Source organism: Hirundo rustica, chromosome 7, assembly GCF_015227805.2.
Source record: "Hirundo rustica isolate bHirRus1 chromosome 7, bHirRus1.pri.v3, whole genome shotgun sequence".
NCBI classification, from domain to species: Eukaryota; Metazoa; Chordata; class Aves; order Passeriformes; family Hirundinidae; genus Hirundo; species Hirundo rustica.
The window spans coordinates 25,770,866-25,794,221 of record NC_053456.1 but is presented as its reverse complement, the minus strand read 5'-3'; the positions used below and the strand labels follow the sequence as shown (position 1 = coordinate 25,794,221).

The 23,356-nt window shown below is 38.9% G+C and overlaps 1 protein-coding gene across 3 annotated transcripts in view; it reads right to left on the bottom strand.

Annotated features, from left to right (window-relative positions):
• ADAM23 (ADAM metallopeptidase domain 23) overlaps window positions 1-23,356 on the bottom strand; it is a 105,922-nt gene that overhangs the window by 51,176 nt on the left and 31,390 nt on the right. For 2 of the 3 annotated variants that reach the window (XM_040070080.2, XM_040070079.2), the window contains exons 8-9: window positions 17,099-17,325; window positions 7,941-8,017 (exon numbers count right to left, since the gene is read on the bottom strand). In XM_040070080.2, coding sequence (XP_039926014.1) covers window positions 7,941-8,017; window positions 17,099-17,325 — 304 coding nt within the window. Of the gene's footprint in view, window positions 1-7,940; window positions 8,018-17,098; window positions 17,326-18,382; window positions 18,537-23,356 lie in introns of those variants that run through there. The other variant, XM_040070081.2, reaches the window with a different exon arrangement.

Sequence of the window (23,356 nt, the reverse complement as noted above, 5' to 3'; positions counted from 1 at the left end):
ACTTAAAGAATGCCTACATTTACCCCTGACAGGCAGACCTGAGTTTTAGAAAATACATCTGCATCTCATCTACACTGGACTGTGTTTTGTCACCTTTGATCCATTTTGAGCCATTCACATTTTGCTTACGGCAGAAATGCATCCAGCACAGCAAATTTGATTTTCAATACGGCAAGCACCAGAAACAGTGTAAGCTTTAACTGAAATGAGTGTCAGTCATGATCACATCAGACAAAAGTCTATTTAGGCAGTGAGACATTAGTAAGATCCTTTACAATAAACACATCAAGTTGCAACACGTTGAATGAACTCATGACAAAATAATTTATCTGCTGTGTCCTTTTCTACAGTTCCTTCCACCCTGCCTTGTTTATCTTAGATAACTGTTCTTATTAAGCTGTCTTGCTCCCTGGCTCTTCTCTCTGAGTTACACTGAGAAATGCAAAATAAGCAGCAAAGGGATATGCCATTCCCTGTAGCTGCTGCCTCTGAAGGCATAGGCCAGCTGTTAAAGCAAGCAGCAGACGCTTTCTGAAGAACTCACATCCACTTCCCTGGCACATTCCTCACTGCTGATGTTTTCATTAGCAGGAGAGCTGCAAAGTAAAAAGTGGCTTACCTCAGCTGGCATCTAACTATCCTGATGTAGAGAATTGATTTGGGTAGGAAAAGGCTATGAAATGACTAAAAAATATCTCATATACAAGTAAGCAAATTAGCTTCCAGCAACCTAATGGACAGTCTGACAGAATATCAGAGTACAGCGAGAATTACTTTTCTTGCATAATTCTTAAATTATGTCTATATCAGTCTATTACCAAGCATTAGTTAATTAAGCATTTGAAATGTTTCATGCTTGGTACCAGTGTTTGAGCACCCTAGTTTAGTTGAATTATTTAACAGAACAACCATCAGATGTTTTTGTCCATTTGACAGATATAGTTTAGTAGCACATAAAGGTGGGAAGAACAAAGAGACCTTGCTGCAGTGTTTTTTTAAGATGATCAAGGCACTGTCAGCTAATGCAATGCTCATCAACAGCCTTGTTTATATTAACAGTTTCAATTATATTCACAAGCTTTGTTGAACTCACTGTTCTCATGGGAATTTATTAAATTTCTAGCATGCATTTATATTAATCTTTACTTAGCTGTTATCTTTGAAGCTCCTCTGATAAGAATGTCTCCAAGGAATAAAAATACTGCTAATATTCATTATTTTTAAAAACAGCAAGGCTTTACTACTTTTTCTTATATTATCTTGAAGGAGCTTATATTATCTTGAAGGAGTGTTTACAAGTAATTAACAGAAACAACTGATGAGGAAAATGCATACGTTAACTTTTTTATAACCATGGAATTAAAGGACGTCTTCCCTTACTTCTGCTATCAAGAGCACAATGATTCTGTAACAGCAAACAGCACACTTATTTAAAAATCACTCCTTGCATGGTCTTGCCATTGTTGTTTGGTTTTGCTTCATTTGTCTTTGAGGTAGAAAAAAGGATGATCTAACCACAAATTTACAAATTGAAATTACCTAGGTGATCCTCAATCGGGGAATAGACCTCCAGAAAAGACTGACTGGAAAGTATAATAGAAGAGTTTAGAATACTCATACAGAATGGTGCAGAAAATGCTGCGTATTTTTTTCTGGAGCAGTCTGCCTCTCTCAGTGCAAGAAACCCTGAGTCAGTTCAAGGGAGTGCAGGAAACAAATTCATAATCCTTTCTCTAGCTCTGTCCTGAAGCCCTTCCTCTGAGACTAGAACATGCTGTATTTTATTGGCTACTTCAGCAGGCATTTTCAAGGCAGCAGTCTGAAGAGTTCTTTGGAATATTAACAGTATGTTGGTCAGTTTCCACCACATTTTTGTTTACCAGCATGCTGAAGATGGCATCACTTTAAAAAGTGCTATGCACAAGGACACGAAGACACAAACAGCTAAACAACATTACAGAACATGAATTCTACGCCATGGAAAACACTTCAGTGCAATTTGTTATGACAGAAGTTTCCTTGAAGAACAATCGACAAAATAAAAATTTTGTTTAAACAACTGTTCAAATCCACTCAATACTGTGTTTCAATTGATCCCTCTTCTTTCCTCACCAGCTTGGAAGACTAACCAGTAAGACTTTTATCAACATGTAGTGTAAGACTGAGGGCTACCACCTTTGCCAGAATGGTCCCATCCAATGGTAACCTTATTTGCTAGAGCATCTTTTATTTAAATACAGGTTTGTTAAATACAAGAGAAACTTTTTTCTTCTCCTCTTAAGCACTTCACTGAACTAGACGGATGTTCTGATATTTTGTGTTTAATTGTAACACTCCTATTTAAAACAACACTTTACATGAAGTAGGAATCCGAACAGATGTGGGAATTTTTTTGTTATTATTTTATTTCTAATACCAAAAAAGATAAGCTTAGTTATACTTACAGAGAGCTGACTAGAGCACCTTCAAATCTGATTAACAGCTACAGCACAATCAGAGGTACATTCCAGCAAACTCCAAGTTTCTTTTGGTTCCCTTAATCCATGCTTCCATGTTGAACTATACTGTGCAACTTCAGCTCTGTCACTGAATCAAGTTAAATTCAGTTATAAAAGCTCCTAGTGGTGTGTTTGATGAACTTAATCATATGCCAGGCATACACGTTTTATATCAGCTCCAAATGCAAAGATTTCAGCCTGCCTACAAAGCAATCTGAGATGCCAGGAATTCACTTCAACATAAAGATCTCACTATTGACAAACCTGGACTGTATCAGAAATCAACTGAAACATCTACTAAAGTGGAAAGACACCACTTCTTCACCATTGCCGGGTTACATGTGGAATAAGAACATAACCTATGAAAGGATACATCAAGTCAGACAGCTGCTTAGCCTGTTGTCTGACAGCAAACATTGCTACACATATAGCAACCTTTCAGGGAGCTTCTCAGCACCCAGTGATCTGTTGACGCCAGGATTTCATAAACCAGAGTTAGTATAATTGTTTACAATGGCTCTCAGTAGATTTATTTTCTGCAAGTTCTTCCAATTCTTTAGTTCCTCTTAACAGTTTAGTATGTACAGCATCCTGTAACAAAATTTACCTTTTAATTATTTTTGTGAGAAGCACCTTCTTTCAAACTTCCTCATGCCTTTGATACCAGAAATTGTTACATGGGAGAGAGAAGGCAACATCCTCAACCTGCCACATGGAATTTTACAGCATTGTCATATCGCTACAGATGTGTATTTGTTTTCCCAAGGCTTGTTGACCCTAACAATCCACCAAACCAATGGCGGTGGTTGCATCTCAGATGACAGATATTAAAATAACTGTTCAGATGGATGATAGGTCCACACTTAATTAAATCTGGGATCAGGAGTGCACAGAGAGAAGTTTTCACTTCCCAAGCAAGTGGTTTGACAAGTGGTACTTTACACATGTAGCAATAGGACAAGGGGGAATGGCTTTAAACTGAAAAATGATAGATTTAGATAAAAGGAAGGACCTCTTTACCGTGAGGGTGGTGAGACATTTTCACATTTGCCTCTAAGACTTCACACATGAAATGCCCACTGAGACAAATGATAGTTTTTCATAGGTTGCCTCCAGCTCTGGGGGTAAAGATCTATTATCTACAGCTGAGAAATTTAAGACTGCACTTACAAGGGGACACACACATTGCTGTAAAATCCTAACACTGAGTTCCTTGCATTTCATCTGTAACAAACGTTTTAAAGCCAGCTAGAGTTTAACTTTTCACGTATTATTATTACATTTAATTTAGCTTATGTATCATATAGGAGCTATTTAATACCCTAAATGTTTGAGAGATGTTTATTTAAGAGAATGTCATAAATACTCAAAGTTTCCTTCTGAAAAACTGTGACTTGCTTTCCCATTTTAATTAAAAAATAATTATTAAAAAAAAAACCAAAATCAAGTAGTTTCTCAAATAATTTAGTTACTGCCCTAGTGTTTTTTAAACTAGGCTAACATTGTAACCTCCTCTGGGACCGTTCTCAGGTTATTTCAGTCCTACGGAAAACACACACCACAAAGAATAAACACAAATTATAAGGTTCAAACTATGAGATAAAATTTGCTGTTATGTTGACTGCACTTCACAAAAGAAACTGACTTTCCAGCACAGTCATATTTTAATGTCTCAAATTGTTAAGTCATGTTATGGTCAACTGCAGTGGGGTTGGGTATTTTCAGTTCATGTCAAAGATGCCAAATATTTTTTCTATGATATCTGCATTGAAAAGAAATCCATTTTCCTGGAGATAGAGCTTCCTGGAAAGCAGAATTTCTACAGAGAAAAGAAAGAAAAGCTAAAAAACATAGACTGATTTTAGCGATTATTTTTTCCCCTTCCCAATAATCCTAAATTTTGAGGTAAGTTATCAGTAGGAAGGGAGAGAAATTTTTGTCTTTGGGTTTTACCTTCTGTTTCTGTCCATATCAGTTAAGTAATTCCCTGTTCTTGGACGTGTCTCAGCCACCACAATCCCAGTGGGTGAAGGTTCCAGTATAGCCTCAGCCCCCTATGCTGGTGAAGACCTCTTTATTTAGAGGCTGGTACTAGACCATGGCTGTAAACTGTCAGATAATACAGCCGACTTCCCTCCCCACCAAAAAAGCAGCAAGTGGACATTTCCAATTCTCTGCTTTTGCTAGTACTGCTCTTTAACATGTTTTACTACTACACCAGAACATAAAGCCTGCTACCTTTAAACAAGACGTTAAGAGTTACATGCAAAACCTCCTCTCTTTCAGCAGAAGAACAGCAAGTTAAAAGCTTTTTACATGTTGCTGGAAATGAGATCATTAAAAACTAATTTGCTATGACCTTGCAAACATTTGTTTGTGTAAATACTGCATCAATATAAAATAAGAATCTGGTCAGATATACTAGGATCATTGATTACCCAAATACAATGTTATAACACTGTCGTTTGAGGACAAAAGTAAACTAACTGAAATAAGTGAACATCTTTTAAGGCTTTTTATATAAACTGTGTTTTATGACAATGCCACATGTTACTCATTTCATAGGAAATTTATTGAATTTGGGCAGACAATCATAGCTGAATTTTAAGTCTAACTTTAAAAATGGGACTGTTATCCCACTACCGCACTACAATCCTCCATTTTCCTACTAAGAGTATTAACTAAAACTATGATTTAATCCATTAGAGATTATAAAAACTATTACTTTTTGCATCAAGTTATTTCCACAATCAACATACCTACAATTATTGTGCATCATCACAATTGGTATCATGCTGAGAGCCTGCAACTGGTCAAACATTTGAGTGTAGCAAGGAGCAAGATGCCTAAAATTTCAGAATAACCCACCTTGCTAAGGAGTTCAAAACTTTTTCCCTGAGTCTTCTTGTCAGGAAGAGCTACCAAAAATCATCTTTAGGATAACAAAATATATTTTATCTGGTTTAGACCACGTACCTATTCAAGCTCCATACATTATAACTATATTTATACATATGTAAACCTTACATTATAATTGTCTCTGCACACTGGATTCAAGGGCTTGAGGAACTCGCATTTCTTTCAAGCCGTTTGTGCCATTGCATCACGGCAAGATGGAAAACAAAGTAAAATTTTCAAGTAACGTGCTCCATAAAGTTTCAGACTGCCACATCTTCCTACAAAACCTCAACAGTTATTACTGAAACTGAATATCTAATTTTCTTCCCTTAATTGTCGTTACAATATTTGCAGTGAAAAAAAGAGTATCTGCAACACAGAAGGTAGGCAATCACAGTTTCCAACAGAGGTAAAGAAAACTAAAAGCTAGAACCTGTTTGTATGTAGAACCATCCTCGATTTTAGCTTTAATTTGTAGAACATTCAAAAAAACCACAGGAACAAAACCAAAATGCACAGAATACATACAGTGTTGGTGGCATTAACTCACCTTAGAGCAACTGATACAAAAATACATTCATCATTTACAAAGGTATTCCCAGTTGTTCTGCCTTTGCTTCTGACTAGACATGAGCAGTACCAGTATGCCAACTAAAACCCAACACAGCAAAATGCTGCTTTTTGCTGAACACATAAACAGAACTGAAACACAAGAACTGGTTTTTTTCCAAATCATTGTCTACAGGTACTTACAATTTATGTTACAGGTTTAATGACTTACAGTTTAAGAATATCATGCCCAGTCAAAAAGGACAAGTTTTTGAAATATTTTTTTGGAGCAGAACCACACAAAGAGTCAAATGTTTATGAGTCAAAAACCACTAAGGAAGCTAGGAGAAAACCTAATGTATAAAGAAACAAGCAGTGTGGATATCAGTAAGGCACCTGAACAACCTGTACCTATATTTTATATATTCCTGATATCATAACAGCAGAACTTCTTCAGCTAAGGTGCACAGCAAGTAAGCTGCCTCTCTATTTTTGAAGTGACAGGCACTGAATTTCTTGATTGCTGAGAAAGCAGCCACAATTAGAAAAAAATCTGTATGTTTACTTATGAACCATTTGTTGTTAAAAATAAGCAAGGACAAACATCAGGACCGGACATGGGGTAACATTGCCAGGATATGGGGAATGTCAATGGGTTTTTGATTGGGCTTGGATAATTGCCATTCACCATGAGACTCGGACAGAAAGTGCGAAAAACCCAAGTCCTAATGAACAGGAGATAAGAGTTCTGGTCCTCATTACTGCCTCTGTTAGGCCACTGACTGACGGGCCATGGAAGAAGCCACTCAGGCATGGTCTTGAAGAGGTTCAGCCAGAACTTTAGAACAGATAGGAAGGGGTAAACAATATAATTTGTCTCTTGGGAAAGAACAAACTTATCTCAGGATGTCTGCCCAGACTTGTGGATACGTGCAATCATTTTTATGGAACATTCAGGGAATGTGCCAAGGGGAGAGAAGGTGAATCAGGACAAAATGATTCGGAAAATGGAGAGAAAGTGGCCTACAAAGGAGTCACTAGTGTAAGCTGCAAGACAGTCAGCTTGTTTGGCACAGCCTTGCACCTGATCACTGCTGTCTGTCCTATGTTAAGTCCTACTTGTAATACTCCCTTTGTGACCTTGCTCTCTATTCTGCATGGGTGTGGTCTGCAAGGAAACTTGAGTCAGTCAACGACTATAAGGAGACATGTGACCACATAAGAGACTTCAAGCCTAGGCACCAATATTGAATGAACTTCAAGCCTGTGTTAACATTTGCATCAGTGAATGCTGGCCAGCCCGTGAACCAGGAGAGGGCTGGCACACCTTTGACCAGCAAACCTTCAATTCTCATCAGCTGTGGAAGAAGTTTATGAGCCTGTTTTCCTCTTATTCACCTAAGTGCTGCCAGCATGTTTACATGGTGCCAGTAAAGGCACTGTTTTCTCTTTGTCACTGTCTGTGTGACCAGCCATACCCTACATGCAGTGCCATTTTGGGAATGCGTGCTCACTCTCACTACTTGCTGGATGTGCACACAGGAGCAGTGGAAAGCAGACCAAGAGGAGGAATTCCCTGTAGCTTAGAGGGCACTAATAACTGGTTCCCTTCACAAATATGTCACGATTATCCACTGGAATTACTATGCATAGGTCCAACCCTCATAAAACAACAGTCTTGCACGACACTATAATTTTTCCAGAGTCTAGAGAACACCCAGTTATCTTCAAGCTTTCTTCGTCCTTCAATTTTGTGTGACGTTCCCAGACTTTGCCAAACACTCAAGACTTCACATAACATTTTGAAAGATGAAAATGCAAGAGCAACCTAATTTCAAAACTATGCATGGATGAAGGAAAACGTTTCCAGTTCAACTTTACAGCAAAATATCTAATAATTTTTTTTCAACAGATCTTGAAGTATTACATGCTCTGACCTCGTACCAAAAGATGATAAGGAGGAGGAGCGAAAGAAACCTCAAATCATGCACTTACTTATTTAATGTGAGGTCAAGGATGAATTTAGAGCCAAAGGCCTCAATCTGGAAACTTGCCTGGGCCAGATGTACAGCCTGTAAACAGAAACACACAGCTGTCAAAATATTCACTGAGTTTTATATATAACAAAGGTGACTGTGAAAAACAAATTTATGGAAAATATGCTTATTTTCATGAATCTCGCAGTCATATGAAAACTTTTGCCCTCGTACCCAATTCTGATTCAAAAGCATTTTCTTTTTTAGAGGGAAGCAAATGGTATCTGAAAAACATGCTTTCAAATACACACTCATCCCTCACAAAAAGAAAATAAAAAGAGAAAAAAAGTTTCACACAAATGTCTATATTTTGCCATAACCAGATGGCTATTGTAACAAAAACATAAGTAATGTAGTATACTGTTCTTTTAATTAAGTTATTGCAATCATTCCCTTTAAAAGGCTGAAACAATGAAAGCATTTGTAATACGCATTTTGGAATATGAAAATCATGGCAAGGCTCATATTACACATTATGAAAATCTCCTTCAAAGTAATCCCTTCAAAATTAATGGCTTTATACTTGGCACTGTAGCTAAACCAGTATAAAGAATACTGATGTTGGTCAACATACAACAAATTAACATTAGCTTGTCAGGATATTCAGTTCTTGTCAGATAAATTGTATTCTTTATTTTTCTCTGTACTGTAATAACTGTAGCAAAAGACATTTAAAACATGCTTTTCTGATTTCTAGAAAAATAGGGAGATGATAAGAGATGATCCAAGAACTTCTTTTTGTGAAGATGCTGTTCCAGCAGGGTTGAAGAGATTAGATCTGAAATTCACAGTATCTTTCCTGATAATGTTCTAATCAAATCTTGCTTACTTATACACTAATTTGATACAGTATTAATAATTACACAAAGTTGGAATATTATGACTAAGCCTCTTAGCCAAAAGACAAAAAAAACCCCTATTTTTTTATTAAACACCACAATTAATATTCAGGTATGCCACAGAAAATATATCAAATTCTAGCTACTTTACAGCATAACTTAAATAGCATGAGGGTTAGCTTTTATAGCCCACAGTTCTGGTTTCCTTTGAAAATTTCTCCACAAAGGATAAGCTCTTTATGTTTCTCTTTTATTTTTGCACTACACAAAGGAGCACCAATTTTCATCTTCTTTCTCAGCAAAGTTATTCATCATTTTTCATAAAATTCTTCAACATAGTTTTTTTAAAGTTGCTATCATGCCTAAAATCAGCTGTGACGTTTTCTGTATTACTTTATCATTCTTTACTGCCAGAATTATCATTTCCTTTTCAACAGGGTCACACAGCTTTGTTGTCAAGCTTCTTTTTTTAAAAATAAAAGTCATGTACTTACAAAATATTTTAAATACCTTTAATGCACTAAACAATCTTAGTTAAAGCCTGGTTTTGTTTATTAAAAAATACAATGACTCTAAATGAGAATTAAAAAAAATAATATTCCTAGCTGATATCTAAAATCATATAGAAGCAAACCAGTACTAAGCTTTCTCTCTGTTCTATTTTTCTGTAAATGTATCTTGTTGTCTCACCAGTTCACCAATTTGCTAACACTGGCCTGGCAGAACTGATTTTATAGCTGCTCTGAATCAGCAGAGCAAAACAGTTTAAGTATAAACACAAACAGGTGGCATGATCAGAGAGACTCTGCTAGCATATACATTAAAAAAAAAAAAGGGAATGTCAGGTTAAATACATGCCTAGGAGGAGAGGCTTTTAAGCCTCAAATCTTTTTCTTTTTTTTTTTTTTTTAAGTGAAATCAAGGAACAAGTATCACAAGGAGCTTTCCAAACACCTGTTCATGACAAAAACCTTATTATGCTGGCAAAACACACTTATTAATTTTTTTAGAGCATGAAAATTTGTTACAGGAAAAGGGCTGCAATTAGTTTTTTGCCATAAAGATTCCACTTATGAGTTACAGAAGCTACTGCTTTGAATCTCCTCCACATGCAACAATTACCTAAAAGGACGTGTCTTCATATGTATGCCACAAACAAGATTTCAGTGTTAACTATCTGCAAAACTTACAAGAGCATGAACTATCCCATTAAGATCATTCTGAAACATGAGAAATCTCTCCCTAGGCATCAGCTACTGATTTTAGTGACAGCTAGATGGATAACTAGTCTGATCTGCTACAGCTTTTCTATTGTCCAGTCAAGCCCATTCAATGATACCTGTGTATCACCCTTCAATTTCCTAAGCCATGAACCATGTATTCTTTAACTTTCTGCAACTTCAAATTACTAAAAGTAATTTTTATTCGGGGTCTGGAATAACATAAAGCCCCTTCCTCTTGTAGAATTACATATAGCAACATTGCTATTTCTGAAAACAAGGACTTCTGCGTTTAAAAACACTCCTTGCCATCTAACAGATGTGGCCTGTACCCAAAAGCAATTGCTGCAGAGCAGCTGACACTAATTTGATGACATGCAACAGGGCATGTTCTCCACCAAGCTCAGCTGAAACCACTGGTTACAAAAAGATTTTAAATTCCTGCAGTTCAGCAAAAGCACTGTTTTGAATTCAGGTGAATGCAATATACTGCTCCTACAGCGAACACGTATTCTCTTAAGCCAGTTTAACAATGGATAACCACCCCCAAAAGCTGTAAGCCAGAAACCAGCTGAAGTTAATGAGACTAAACATCTAATCCTGAAACTAATTATTTTCCTGCAATAAGTTAGCATAGAAAGCTACCGGTGAATTATCACCAGGTGTTTTTAGCATTACAACCATCACGTACCACAAGGATGGGAGGAAATATTTCAGAAAAGTATCTGCAACTCTGTTATCCACCTTATAATTTCACTGTATTCTCTCATCATAGTATTACTGTGTAATACAAATACCCAAAGTATAATCTGAAATACAGTGTTCTTCTCATTGGCATAGAAATATAAATTCAAACAATAATATAATGTAGATCAGCATGTATTTTGAAGACTATATATATTTTTTCAGGAACAATATTAAACATCATCTTCTTGTACAGCTTGCACACATGCAGATGCTCACACCTGCATATCTGCATAAAGGGGAGACCAAGTTCCTTTGTCCGTGTTTGCTTATCATCTAAAAACCTGTGCAGAGGTTCCTGCTTTGACAGCTATAGCCTATTTCAATGGCAAGGCTCCAAAATGATATAAAGTTTTTCTTTAGCAAAGACTTACTGATGATGTACAGAGATGTGGGCTGAAGAAAGATCTGAGTCTTTCAAATTTTTCCTGTCTTCATACCCAAATTTTAGGAAAAAAAATTATTTCTCCTGTTCTGGAAGCTCAAATTACTGGTGTAGTCATTGTAATAAGAGATTCTTCATACTAGGGACATTCTAAGAGTGCTGTAGCTGCTAATGCAAAGTTTTTTCTCTCAGGGTTTTTTCCAAGCTAAAAATCCATATGTATAAAGAATTCCAGTTTCTTTCAAATCAGTCATTAGGGTACAGTATGTTTCAATATAAAAATGGCTGTTAACGGGAATCTCAGTTCTACTGATCTGTGTCACAACTTGAATCCTTTCATTGTTTTCATTATCACATTTGGGCATCATTTGTCGATAATTCATTTTTTTCAGACTTCCAGGAAATTTACAATCATCACCAAAAATAAACTACTACACTGGTTTTACTTTCTTCACAGTAAAACTATGCCCAATGCAAAAATGTGCTATCCCTTCAAAAATACTAAATTCTGTCACAAGTCTTTAAACAAAAGTAACAGCATTATTTAACTGACTGATGGTAGCTATGAGTCCTTTGCTATATTCATACAGGTACAGTCTCCAAAGAACTAGCTCATTGCTTTTAGAAATCTATTTTTGCATACAGTTCTGCTGACTAAAATAATGGCCAAAAGCTACCTCTCTCAGTTTAGAAGCTGAGCAGGGGGTCTCATCCCTCTCATTATGGAAACAGAAATGTAAGTCATATTCAGATGGATTTTACACCATCAAAAGAGTTTCCTGCTCTAGACTGTCATTCTAATAACAGCCTACGTTTTGTCACAAGTCAACATGACTTACTATATTTGAGTCCATAATCCTGCTTTTAGCTTGTTGGCCTATCCTCAGACCCCATACAGAAACCATTTCCTCTTCTAGCATTTGGGTACATTCTACTGTGTGGCACATCCACCAAAACAACCTTCCACTACTCCCTGGAAATAAAGCATTACATGTGGAAACAGAATACATAAATATCCCAACAGCATGTGAAAACTGGTGTATAAAACACAGAGCATTTCAGAAAACCTCCTATTAATGATTTGTCTCAGGACTTTAACAATAGAGGAGTTACTCTGATGCACTTGCACCTCAAGCCTTTGGAAGAAAGGTGGTGGGCATGTGAAAAAAGACCCAGGTCTGGCTCTGGAAGCAACCCTACTGTTGTGCATCCAAACCCCAGGGGCCAGAACTCACCATTCTCTCCCAACATGGAAATACTTAGATACCCTCCTGTAGCAACACTGGCCATCCAAAGCTATATCCCCCTTGAGGATTTTTTTTGTAAGACTCTACAAAGCAGTACATCCCTATCTTGGGCCACTTTCCTGCAGTACCCAGCTTCCCACAAATAAACCTGTTCCATTTTGGAACAAGGCATAACATGTACAAGCGTTGTGCTACCTAACACTTAGGAAATTAAAGCTTTTATAAGTTATTGTGTGAAGCTCTTGAGAGGACCCAGAATGCAGAAAAAAAAAAAAAAAAAAAAAAAAAAAAAAAAAAGTTGTAGAAATAATATGACCCACATTTCAGTTAAAGCTGGCATAAGGAAAATTTCCTACTCGCAGAAACCAAAGACAAGAAGACCAATTTCAATCCTCCTGTTAGTAACTCCTGAGGACAGAGTCAAGATAAGCCTTCTGCATTAATATAAATTCAATATAGAATAGAAAAAAAAAAAAATACAAAGTACACACAATCTTCCATTTACAAGTAGTGCAAACTGAAGCTGCATACAGAAAGATCAGGAAAAAAGAAAAAAAGGGCAAAGCCAGCTGAAATACTATGAAGATTCTATAACAATCTAACACATATAAGTCACATGGACTTCATTCATTATTTTGACCAGTTTTCATTACACAGGGATTAAAAGTGAAAACACAGCCTATAACAGGCAAGTAAAGGGAAGACTAACTAGTGCATAGGATTTTTATCTGGATTTTTAGTAAGAATTCACATGATGCCAGCTCTTAAGAGTTTACCAATTGTGACCTTTGGTCTTCTGCAAAAAAATACCAGCTTTTTCTTCAATACCACTTCCTTTTAAATGGAAAAGAGTTATTTCATCTTAAGGATGCTTTCATATGCTGCATACTAAAATTACAGCGACAGAACTGTATCTCAATCTTTAAAGCAAGGAAACATAGCAAAAATTATTGCATTCACTTGGCAGGAGCATTTTCTTTATGTAAATGACAAACAGCTGACCTGATGAGAAACACCTGGAGTTCCATCCCATGAAAACTAGCTCAAAATAAATCAAACTTTTTGGGGGAATGTGGAACATCTTCATAGTCAAAAGTAATCTTCCTTTTTTTCCTCTTTAGGATCTGCAAAACAGTTTTCCTAACACCTCTCTCCTCCCCAAAATTATATTAACAGCTTATAATTATACATGAAGAGATGGCTTCTTTACAGCTCCTGAAAACTTATGATTCAGAAGCTGCCCAGCAGATACAGTCTGCCTCCATATGCATCCAGTTCAAGCTATTTTTCACTCAAAATTTGCTAAGATTGCCTGGTGCTGTTGTTTCTCCAGCAATCCTATTATGTTCAAACACCTTGCATTGCAGGATTTTTCCTTCTGTAAGGACTTGCTCCTAGCCTTTTCTGCTAAGTTATGCCCCACGCAGTCTCCCTGCTAGCTCCTAAAAATCTTGTGAATGTAGCCTGTGAAAATGAACCAAAGCAGTCATCTGGTTCAATAAAGAGATTACCTTCAAAACACTACCTCCACCTGCAGAAGTTTAAAGACAGAACACAGGTGACTCAGACCTCTTCATGAAGTTTAAGGATTCCTGTGAGCCTCTTCAGTGTTTTTATAAATAGATGCTAATTTTTGAGCATTTTGCACTAAAAATAACTTCAGAAGAACTCAAAACCAGCTAGCCTTAATTCGACTATGAGGAAACAGGTACAAAAAATTTAGAGCATCAAGTACATAAAATCTGCTTTTTTTAAGAGCGCAAAGCTAAAATAAAGTGTATACTAAAACTCTGCCCCCGCCCCCTTGGAGATAGACCACTTTGGCAAAACTATGGTGAACATTTCTTTCTTTTAACACTGATAAAAAGCTTTTTCCAAGAAGGAGTGAGAGAGGGTCTTGATCACATACACCTTCTCAATATGATGACATTTCACCAAAAGGGGATAGAGAGAGTCAGTGCTAAAAAAGTAGCTTATTATTTATGTTTTTTTTTTATTCTCTGATACACTGTTTTCTCTGCAGTCTTTAATTTCTACCAACATTTCATGAAGAACATTGCAGACCCTTACTTTCGGGACATGACTTTAAAAATATATTTTAAATAATTTTACCTAATTATATTTCTCCAACTTTACCTCTTTCATCCCACATGCACATCATTTTCTCTAGTCTCACCCTCTCCTTATAGTGACTCAGCATTTCTGAGGCATTCAGGCCTAATCCCACAAACTGGCCATATTACATTATTCTGATCACTATAGAGAAGTTCCACAGAAAGGAGTTTACTGAATGTTATCAAGAATTAGGGACTGCTTCCACACCATATGCCTATAAATGGCATATTAAGGTTGACAAGAAAATACAAGTTAAAATGTATAGTCCCAAGAACAGTAAAATAACAACAAAAATATTTTTTCCTCAACATTTTCCACTCTATACATATATAAAGCTGTCTTAGCTTTTTTCACATGGTATTAAAAAAAAAAATCCTAAATATAGATGCCTTTCTTTACCTAACTATAAAGGTGTTTTGGCTACTTTATTACCAATGTAAGAGATATCAAAATCTCACAAGTAGGATTTATTACAGTATAGCATTTCTTTTAATTCTGGGGAAGGATAAAGCCCAGCAACAAAAAGAATCCTCCCCCTAAGTCAAAACCAACCCCTGGGTTGGCTCTTTCACAATCAACTGCATTGTTCTGTTTATGGGTTGTTTGAGGTATTTTCCTTTTACACCTTCCAGACTTCCCCTGGGTCCCAATCATTGCTCTACAGAGAATATTCTAGCAAACGTTCAACAGAAGAAAATAATATAATCACAAATATTTTAGCTACTGTAAAGTAGATGAAAGGGCAAAAAAAATACTTCATGCAAGGAAAGGCACAAGATGCGAGTTGGGGTGAAGGTGTCAGGTATGATGATCTGGAAGCAAAATGTACAAAAATCCATCCAGACAACGAACATATTCAACTCTTTCCTTAATTAAATATAAACAATAAACATAAAACAATAGAAATCTCATGCCAGAAGAATGAAGTCAACATAATGTCACTCTCCATGGAGGCACAGGATTAAGGAACTCTTCTGTGGGAGAAACTGCAGCATTAGCATTCCCTGTGCTTAAAAGGGACACAGCGAGTAGAAAGAAGATCCACTTTACACAATAGTCAGCAGCAAGCATGCCCAAGGAAATCAATACCAATTCTGTCAGCACTGATTTCTGCAGAGCGTTACCCCAACATGTAGATACAAGGTAGGGCACAGGAAGAAACAGCAATGTTCTCGTGGGCAGTGCTGGGTAAGCACAGAGATTGGTGGACATTGCCCCCATGGATTTCCAAAAAAACCCACATACAGCAACATGGAGGAAGCATAATTCCCAAAGGCAAGTCTGCAAGCACTTGTAAATCCCTCTCTTCCCAAGAGGGGAACAGCAAGACCTTAGTGTTTTAAGTTTATTTAAAAGAGTGGTCTCACTTGAAAGAGAGTTAGGTCTGAATGTAGTGTTCTCTTTAAGTAGCTCCAGTTTCCAACAAACATAAAGCTTTTCTGTGCCACCTGTAACATATTGGTGTATTGAGATGCATCTAAAGGCAAACACCAGTATCCATGCTCAATAAGCTAGGAATCAACCTTTCTTCCTATTAAAATATAAAAATTATACATCTATCTCAACTTTTTTTTTCAAAGATTATTCAGTACCCTCTTATTAATTCCACCTCTGAAATGGCACATAATCAGTATCAACGTAAGCACATATAACATATCAAATTCACTGTCTAACATTTCAAGCGAAATGCTATTTAATAGGTAGGAGCTCCATTATAGCTAAGTCCTTCAGTAATATCATACACTCTGATTTGCTATGTTGTCTCTTCCCTACCATAGTAATCTCTTTATATTCAAACCATCTTTACCTTCACTTTGCTTTTTACCCTTTAGGAAGAAATTAAAATTTTAAATAAAGATCTATAAAAACAGGATAGAATAAATTTAAAAGGTCCTAAGTTTAGACAGGTTAATTTCTTTACAAAGTTAATCCACAAAACCAAAGTTTGTTCAATTCCATACAATTTCAGGGGAAAAACAAAAACAAAACCAAAAACCAAACAACTTACTAGCTGCCTCCATACAAAATAGAACATTAGCTCTCGCCATTAAAAATGAAGAATGCAGGTACTGTGTGACAAAAAATGGTAACACTTTACAACAGTCTTCACTGGCCGTGCAGTGGCAGGAAATGAATGCTGCATTTATCAGGTAGTGCCCAGCACACTCAAAGCTAAATAACTCATGCTGCAAGTTTAGGATTCCAAAGAAGCTCCCTATGCAGATACTTCTGCAGCCCAGAGCTATTTTGGAAGAAACATTTTGTTGATGGTGGTCTACCAAAAGTGAAGACAGCAGAATCTACGCTGATTAGCCAAGCCAACTTCACCTAATTCTCATTTTTATCTACAGCTCAGTTTCTGAACCATTCTGAAATTCAAAAGATTATTTTTAAGTTGACACAAGGGAAATTACATTCATGTTTAATTACATGTACTCCTTTAATTCCTAAAAATTGTGGTAGGGACCACCATTAAGTCTTGAGTATCTACAGATTAAAACAAACACAGTTTCACATCACATATCACTGTTCTGAAAATTCTGCAGATGAGTCTCTTTTTACCCTACCTTGTCATGCTTCTGCTGGTGCCTTGCCCTGGTATCCAGGATATGGTAAGGGGTCTCAGAGTCTTTGTTGATGTAATAGATTAGTCTTGAAGGCAGTGTGATTTCTTTCTGGATTGCATTGCTGTAGCTGTTATTTTTACTGTTACTGCTCTTAGTCTGTTGAAATGTATTCTCTTCATCTGCTAGTACTTCCTCTATACCGCCTGCTGTTTCATTCCAGTGCAGGCCTGGGGAAGAAAGATATGCCAGCCATAAATTCCATGGCAGAATGTGTTTATTTCCATGAAAAAGCTACATATTTTCTTGTCGTTTTCTAATGTTATACTAATCACTCAAGCAAACAAAAAGATAGCTTATGCACTGAGCTAGATTTGATTCATTGTTCACACATAAAATGGTTTCAGAAATAACATTATTCATTTAATTGTATATACATTTTCATATACAGTCATAGATTATAAATATTTTAATACCTTTCAACCTTCATTAAGAAAAAAAAAACCCAACTTAATGGATACATAGTTACGCCCTGCTCCCTCTTGGATAGCTGAATTCTTTCATAAAAAACCCCAAAGAATCTACAAAAAGCTAAGAATACTCTCCGTCTTGCTAACATACACTGAATTCAAAGTCCATGTGCACTGAATGCTAAACTTCCTATTATGTAAAGGAAATTGATTTCTACTTCTTTTAACTTTGACAAGAGCCCTCTTCAGCAGCAGCTTTTGAAATGAAATCCTGTATCTTTCCTCATTAAAATTTCAAGACAGTCAATCAACGCGATGTAACAACATAACAATATTACAATGTAACGGCAATATACTAACAATAATAACATGATGCATAGACAGACTGCATTCAGAGCATTCCACATGTCACTTACATGCAACCAAGAGCAAATAAACAACAAAGCACACACGAAAATCCGACCCCAAGCAGGCAAATCAGCGGATCGTCGTCCACATGCACCGTGACACGTACAAAGCCCACCGAAGCTTTTTGTGTCGCATCCCTCACCGGCGTCTTTCCACACACAGCATCCCGACCCAACACACTGCAGCACCGGCACGGCACGTAACTCTCTTTTGTATAAGTAAGCAAGCCGAGGAAACGGTAACTGAGCCCCGGGGTTACACACGCCGACACAGACACGTACACAAAGCCGGGAGCGGGAAGGGAGCAAGGAATGGTACAGGGGGAATGGATGTTGCCGGGGTTTTTCACGGGGGACCGCGACCGAGGGACTGCAGACGCCTCAGGCGCCCGCAGCCTCGCCATACCCACCGGCGGCCGCCGCAGCCGCGCGGGCCCGGGGGCAGGAGGAGCCATGGAGGAGCAGGAGCAGCGAGACGAGGCGGCCGAGGAGCGGCAGGAGCGCGGGGCGGCGGCGGCCGCCGCAGCCAGGCTGCCGCAGGGAGCTGCTGCGGGGCGGCTTCATGGCTCATAGCGCCCCGGGGCGGGGGGGCAGCGCGGCACAGCCCTCACGGCCGGCGGGCTGCGCCCGAGGGGCGCGGGCGGAGCGGCGCGGGCGGGTCCCCGCAGCGGCACCGCCCGTGCGGCTCCTGCCGCCGCCGCCGCCGCCGTGAGGGACGCACCGGCAGCGCCTCGACACCTCAGCGCGGGGGCGGGCGGGCGGCAGCGCGCGCGCACCTTCCGCGCCCGCCCCCGGCCGCGCGGCCCCGCGCAGGCGCGCTCGGGCAGGGCCGGGCCGGGCGGGGCCGGGCGGGGCCGGGCGGGGCGGCGGCCGCTGTCCGATGTGCTGCCCGCCGGACGCGGCTCTCCCGGCGCCTCCGCGCCGCACGGACGAGCAACGCCTGTCGCGGGTGCCGCCGAGGGAGGCGCTGCCTGCCGGCGGGGTGACCGCCGCCCGCTGCGCGCACAGCCGCGCCGGGCCGGGGTCCTGCGGCGGGGCGCGGCCGAACGGGCTGAAGCGGCAGCTCGGAGCGGGTGCGCGAATGCCCGCGGCGTAGCGCACAGATTTCTCCCCTGACGTGGGGACGGCTGCAACCGGCTGGGTTTAGGAATTATTTTAAAGAACTTTCACGCAGAGTGAAATTACTTCGACATCCGTCAGCCCTGAGCAAAGTTCGGAAGTCTCCGGAGACGCTGAACGGCAGCAGGGGCAGCTTGTTCTCCCGAGAGCAGGGCAGGCCGCTCTTCGCGCCCCGGACAGCTCTGCAAGTTGAGCTATTTCAGAGCTGGCAGTCCCCAGCTACTGCGGAGGGGTGCAGAAGCAGCCCCTGCTCCGAGTGCTGGGCAGAGCCTTAGGCTTCTCTCTCTCCTCCCTCCCCACACCTCCAGCTAACATCTCTGTTCCTCGCATGCCCCCCGCTTTCTCTGTGATCCCCGGGACCCGCTGATCCTTCCTGACCGCAGCTAACCCCTGCAATGAAGGGGCGTGGAGGTGAGAACCGAAGGTTACCGAAAAAAGGTGTAAATATATTGCAAAGAAAATGGATGTGTGTACAATAAACCAAGAGGAGGACTGCAGAGAGGTGCATGGTCAGATTCTGACCTGGTGTAAATCCACTCTGCTGTGCTGTGGTCAGCAGCAGAGAGTCTGGACTGCAAACAGAAGGATTGCTGCATTTCTATGCAGTGAATAGTATCTCTCATACTTCCAGTCCAGTACGCCTGGGGTGAACCACCAACACGAAGAATAGTTGCAAAGATAAAAATAACTTCAAAGAGATATGAGAAAATGAATCTGGTATTTTGTATTCATTCCGTGACTTCAGGAGTCAGAAAACCTGAGTTCAGAGACAAGTTTAGATATGGAGTTCTTAGCAAGCATTTTGCCCAGCGGGCTTCTAATACCCAAGAACAGATATGCTTTATTTTGGTGCAAGTCTTGCTGCTGGGGAAATAAAGACTTTTTTTTTTTTTTTTTGGTCTGGATATTACTTTTTATTTGTCAGTTTATGCCTTCTAATCTGCATACCACATGGATTTCCAGAAAGATAGGTAGTGTTCTGTTTCACATCATTTTCAGTGCATACCAGCCTGACTTCATTATTACTGTTAATTTAGAAAGAATAAGCAGTTTTACAGATCATTACCATGCAGACTACTTTATAACAGTAAAAAAGTAAATTTAAAAAAAATTAATTCTGAATTCTCATGCTGGTTAAATAGATGCTGCTTGTGGAAACTCAAAATCTAGGTGTGTATCAGCAAACAAACATTTTGAAAAGACAGTGCCATGGTATTGACAGGGGTAAAAGAAAAGTATAAAATGTGCCTCAGGATTTCACTGTTGTCTAATGAAAAAGCTATACCAGTTTTCTACATAAAATGGTCTTCCTTAAATCTCACATTTCCAGACATATTCCATGCAGCCCATCCAGCCCAGCTGTTCCTCATCATTAGCTATCAGTAGAATATTTCAAACAACAGCAGCTTATGTTTCTTCCCATAAATATATAAACAGAACAAAGGATCAGTTATGTCAGTGCAGTCAGATCTAAAATAAATACAATTAAAAAAATACTTTATGAGCAAAGAGAAAAAGAGTGACCATGACAATTAAAAAAAAAAATCCATAAACTTTCACCACACACAAGGAATAAGTCTAACAACAATTAATGCTGGAAACACTTGCTCTCTGAAACAACTAAGTCTTGAATTTGCTGGCCAGATTTTGAGGGTAATTTTTGTACAAAAGTGGTCTAGGGCAAAGATTTTCTGAAGTTCTTTTAACACATGTACAAGCCTGCAGCAGAAATAAGGAGCTGAGGAACCATCTAAAGCAGACATGCTTACTCTCCAAAGCCCTAATGGGCAAGTAGCTCAAGCTGTGCCTCATAAACCTGCTAGAAACATTCAGATGGTCATAGGCAGTTCACACAGCATAATTAGCTGAAGATGAAGTGTCCTACTATGAAAGACAGCTGCTTTTTCTTTTTTCTTTCTTTCTTTCTTTTTTTTTTTTTTTTTAACTTGCTTTCAACTTTGAAAGACAGTATGATAATCCCAGATAGATTGCACTGCAGATGTCTGCAATCAAAATACCAGAAGCATGGATTATTGTAGCATCTGTATCCAGTAAAAGAAGTTGAAGCATCTAAGTCAGAAGCACACAGGAAACAGCTGACAGCTGGAACTTCAAGACTGGCTGGGGAGCAAATGTGTACCATGCAAGGTATACACATACTTTCCATCAGGGTGTTAAATAGACTACATCACAACTTCAGGTGATTGCCCAGAACTTTCTAATTTCGTCCTCCTTTATCAGGGTGGGGGGCAGTGACCACATGGGATAACATTTTGTAGTGTCACAACTTAAAAAAGGCCCCAGATGCAAAACTGCTGATTATAATCTTGGCTGTTCATATTGATACTCAGGTGAAAGATGTTGGTCCAGACTCTGTTAATCCAGCCATAAAGATAACAAACTTCCAACGCAATCAAATGCCTTTTCCAATGTCACCTGAAAAAAGCCACCATAGTCACCGAAAGTCACTTGTCCTGGGAAAATCTCTATGTAAAATATGGGTTTAAAGAACTTGTTCCTTACAGAGCATAAATAATATTGATCTTTCTGAGTGAGCGCAATAAGACAGTATCTTAGTAGAAAATAAAGATAATTTCTAGATTTCAACAATAGTCTCTTACCTAATATTTATTTTGAGAATCTGTGTAACAAGTCCTGTAGCAAATAAGCAAGTGGGATAGTCCTGGATATTCCCCACAGACAAAAACTGGTTTTCATTTTAACAGAAAGAGGAATATTTCTGTTGCAGTTGGAATATGGAGCAGACAAGTTCAGGAGATGCAAACGTGGGTGACAGATTTATCAAAAAAGTCTTTGCAAGGATGCCATAAGAGCAGATTAAATCTACAACAGTGATGATCATTACAGAGGAGTAAAACACTAGCACAGTCTGTCACTTTGGTAATAACAAGTGATTCCAGCCGGGCATCTCCAGACTGACCCTGGCCAATGAAAGGTACAAACGCCACGGGCTACAGGCAGCACAAACAGCACGGCAGAAGCAGCTATTGCTGAACTCTGCTCCCAGAAAAGGGCAGTAGCCAAGTCTGATTCTGATTTACTCATATTCCTGCAGCACTAGCAGGCTCAGCTAGGGTCCTGCTGTGCTCTCTCCTGTACACACAGGACAGAGTGACAGACCCCTGTTAAGAGAAATTTCCTTTTAATTTGCAATAGCAAATAGCCCAGCCAATGCTGTAAATAACAGAAGAAATCTAACAGCTCCAGGAGGGGTACCAAGCATGCTGCAAGTCTAAGAAGTGGTAATTACACTGGGGACTTTTAACAATAGACCCTCATTAGCTAGCATGTAACTAATACACACAACCTGTAATCTGCGTGCAAAAGAGGGTGGTAGCCGTTCTCTATTTCTCAGTAGGGGGTTAACAGCGAAGACAAAGCTGTACTGAAACTTCGTGCCACCCGTATTTCCTTACTTTGCATCATATGCATTGTAAGTATGGATAATTTATACTGAGAAGAAACCTGGTAATTGCAATGAACAATGCACTGCATTAGCATAGCTGGTTTTAATCATTCATGTTTGAATACTCACCAATTCTCCATGTTCAGCTATTATTAAAGAGCTCCTCAGTAAGTAGAGTAAAAGAGAATACAGCTGTTAAGAATTTTTTGTAATTAAATGACCATCTCTTGCTACACTTCCCGTTACCTAACAATGCAGCAGCAACACAGCATTTAGTCAGAAAAACCAATACTTTTCATTTATTTTGTTTATTTTAGCCTCTTTAAATACTTTTTTGTAACTGAGGGGGCAGGAAATGTGAGAAATACATAAGACAGATTCAGGAAACAGAAAACTGACTCTAGATTGTTCAGAAACAGACATTATTTTCCAAAATGTAGATCTAACAGAACTGGGTTTCCATTACCCTTCCCTTTTCCATCTTTATTTCAACCTCATAAACTTTAGAGGAAGAGCTTCTCCTGCTACTTCATGGTTCAACAGAGCCCTAAAAACAATTTTCCTGTCTATGTACAATAGCGGCACTATGTACAATATTAGGCTCAACACTATAATAAACACAGTAATACTATAGAATAAAATACAGTAAAAAATGTCACTTTTGCCTCAGAACTGTCACTCATTTACTGAGATCTGTGTGCACATCTTCATTAATAACTCTGCTCACCAGTGGTACTGCACAAATGAACTCTTTTGCGAGTACTGTACATTCCAACACTCCAGGGTAGAATATACACAGTAATTAGGATATACTTGTCAGCCCTCTCCCCTTAACACT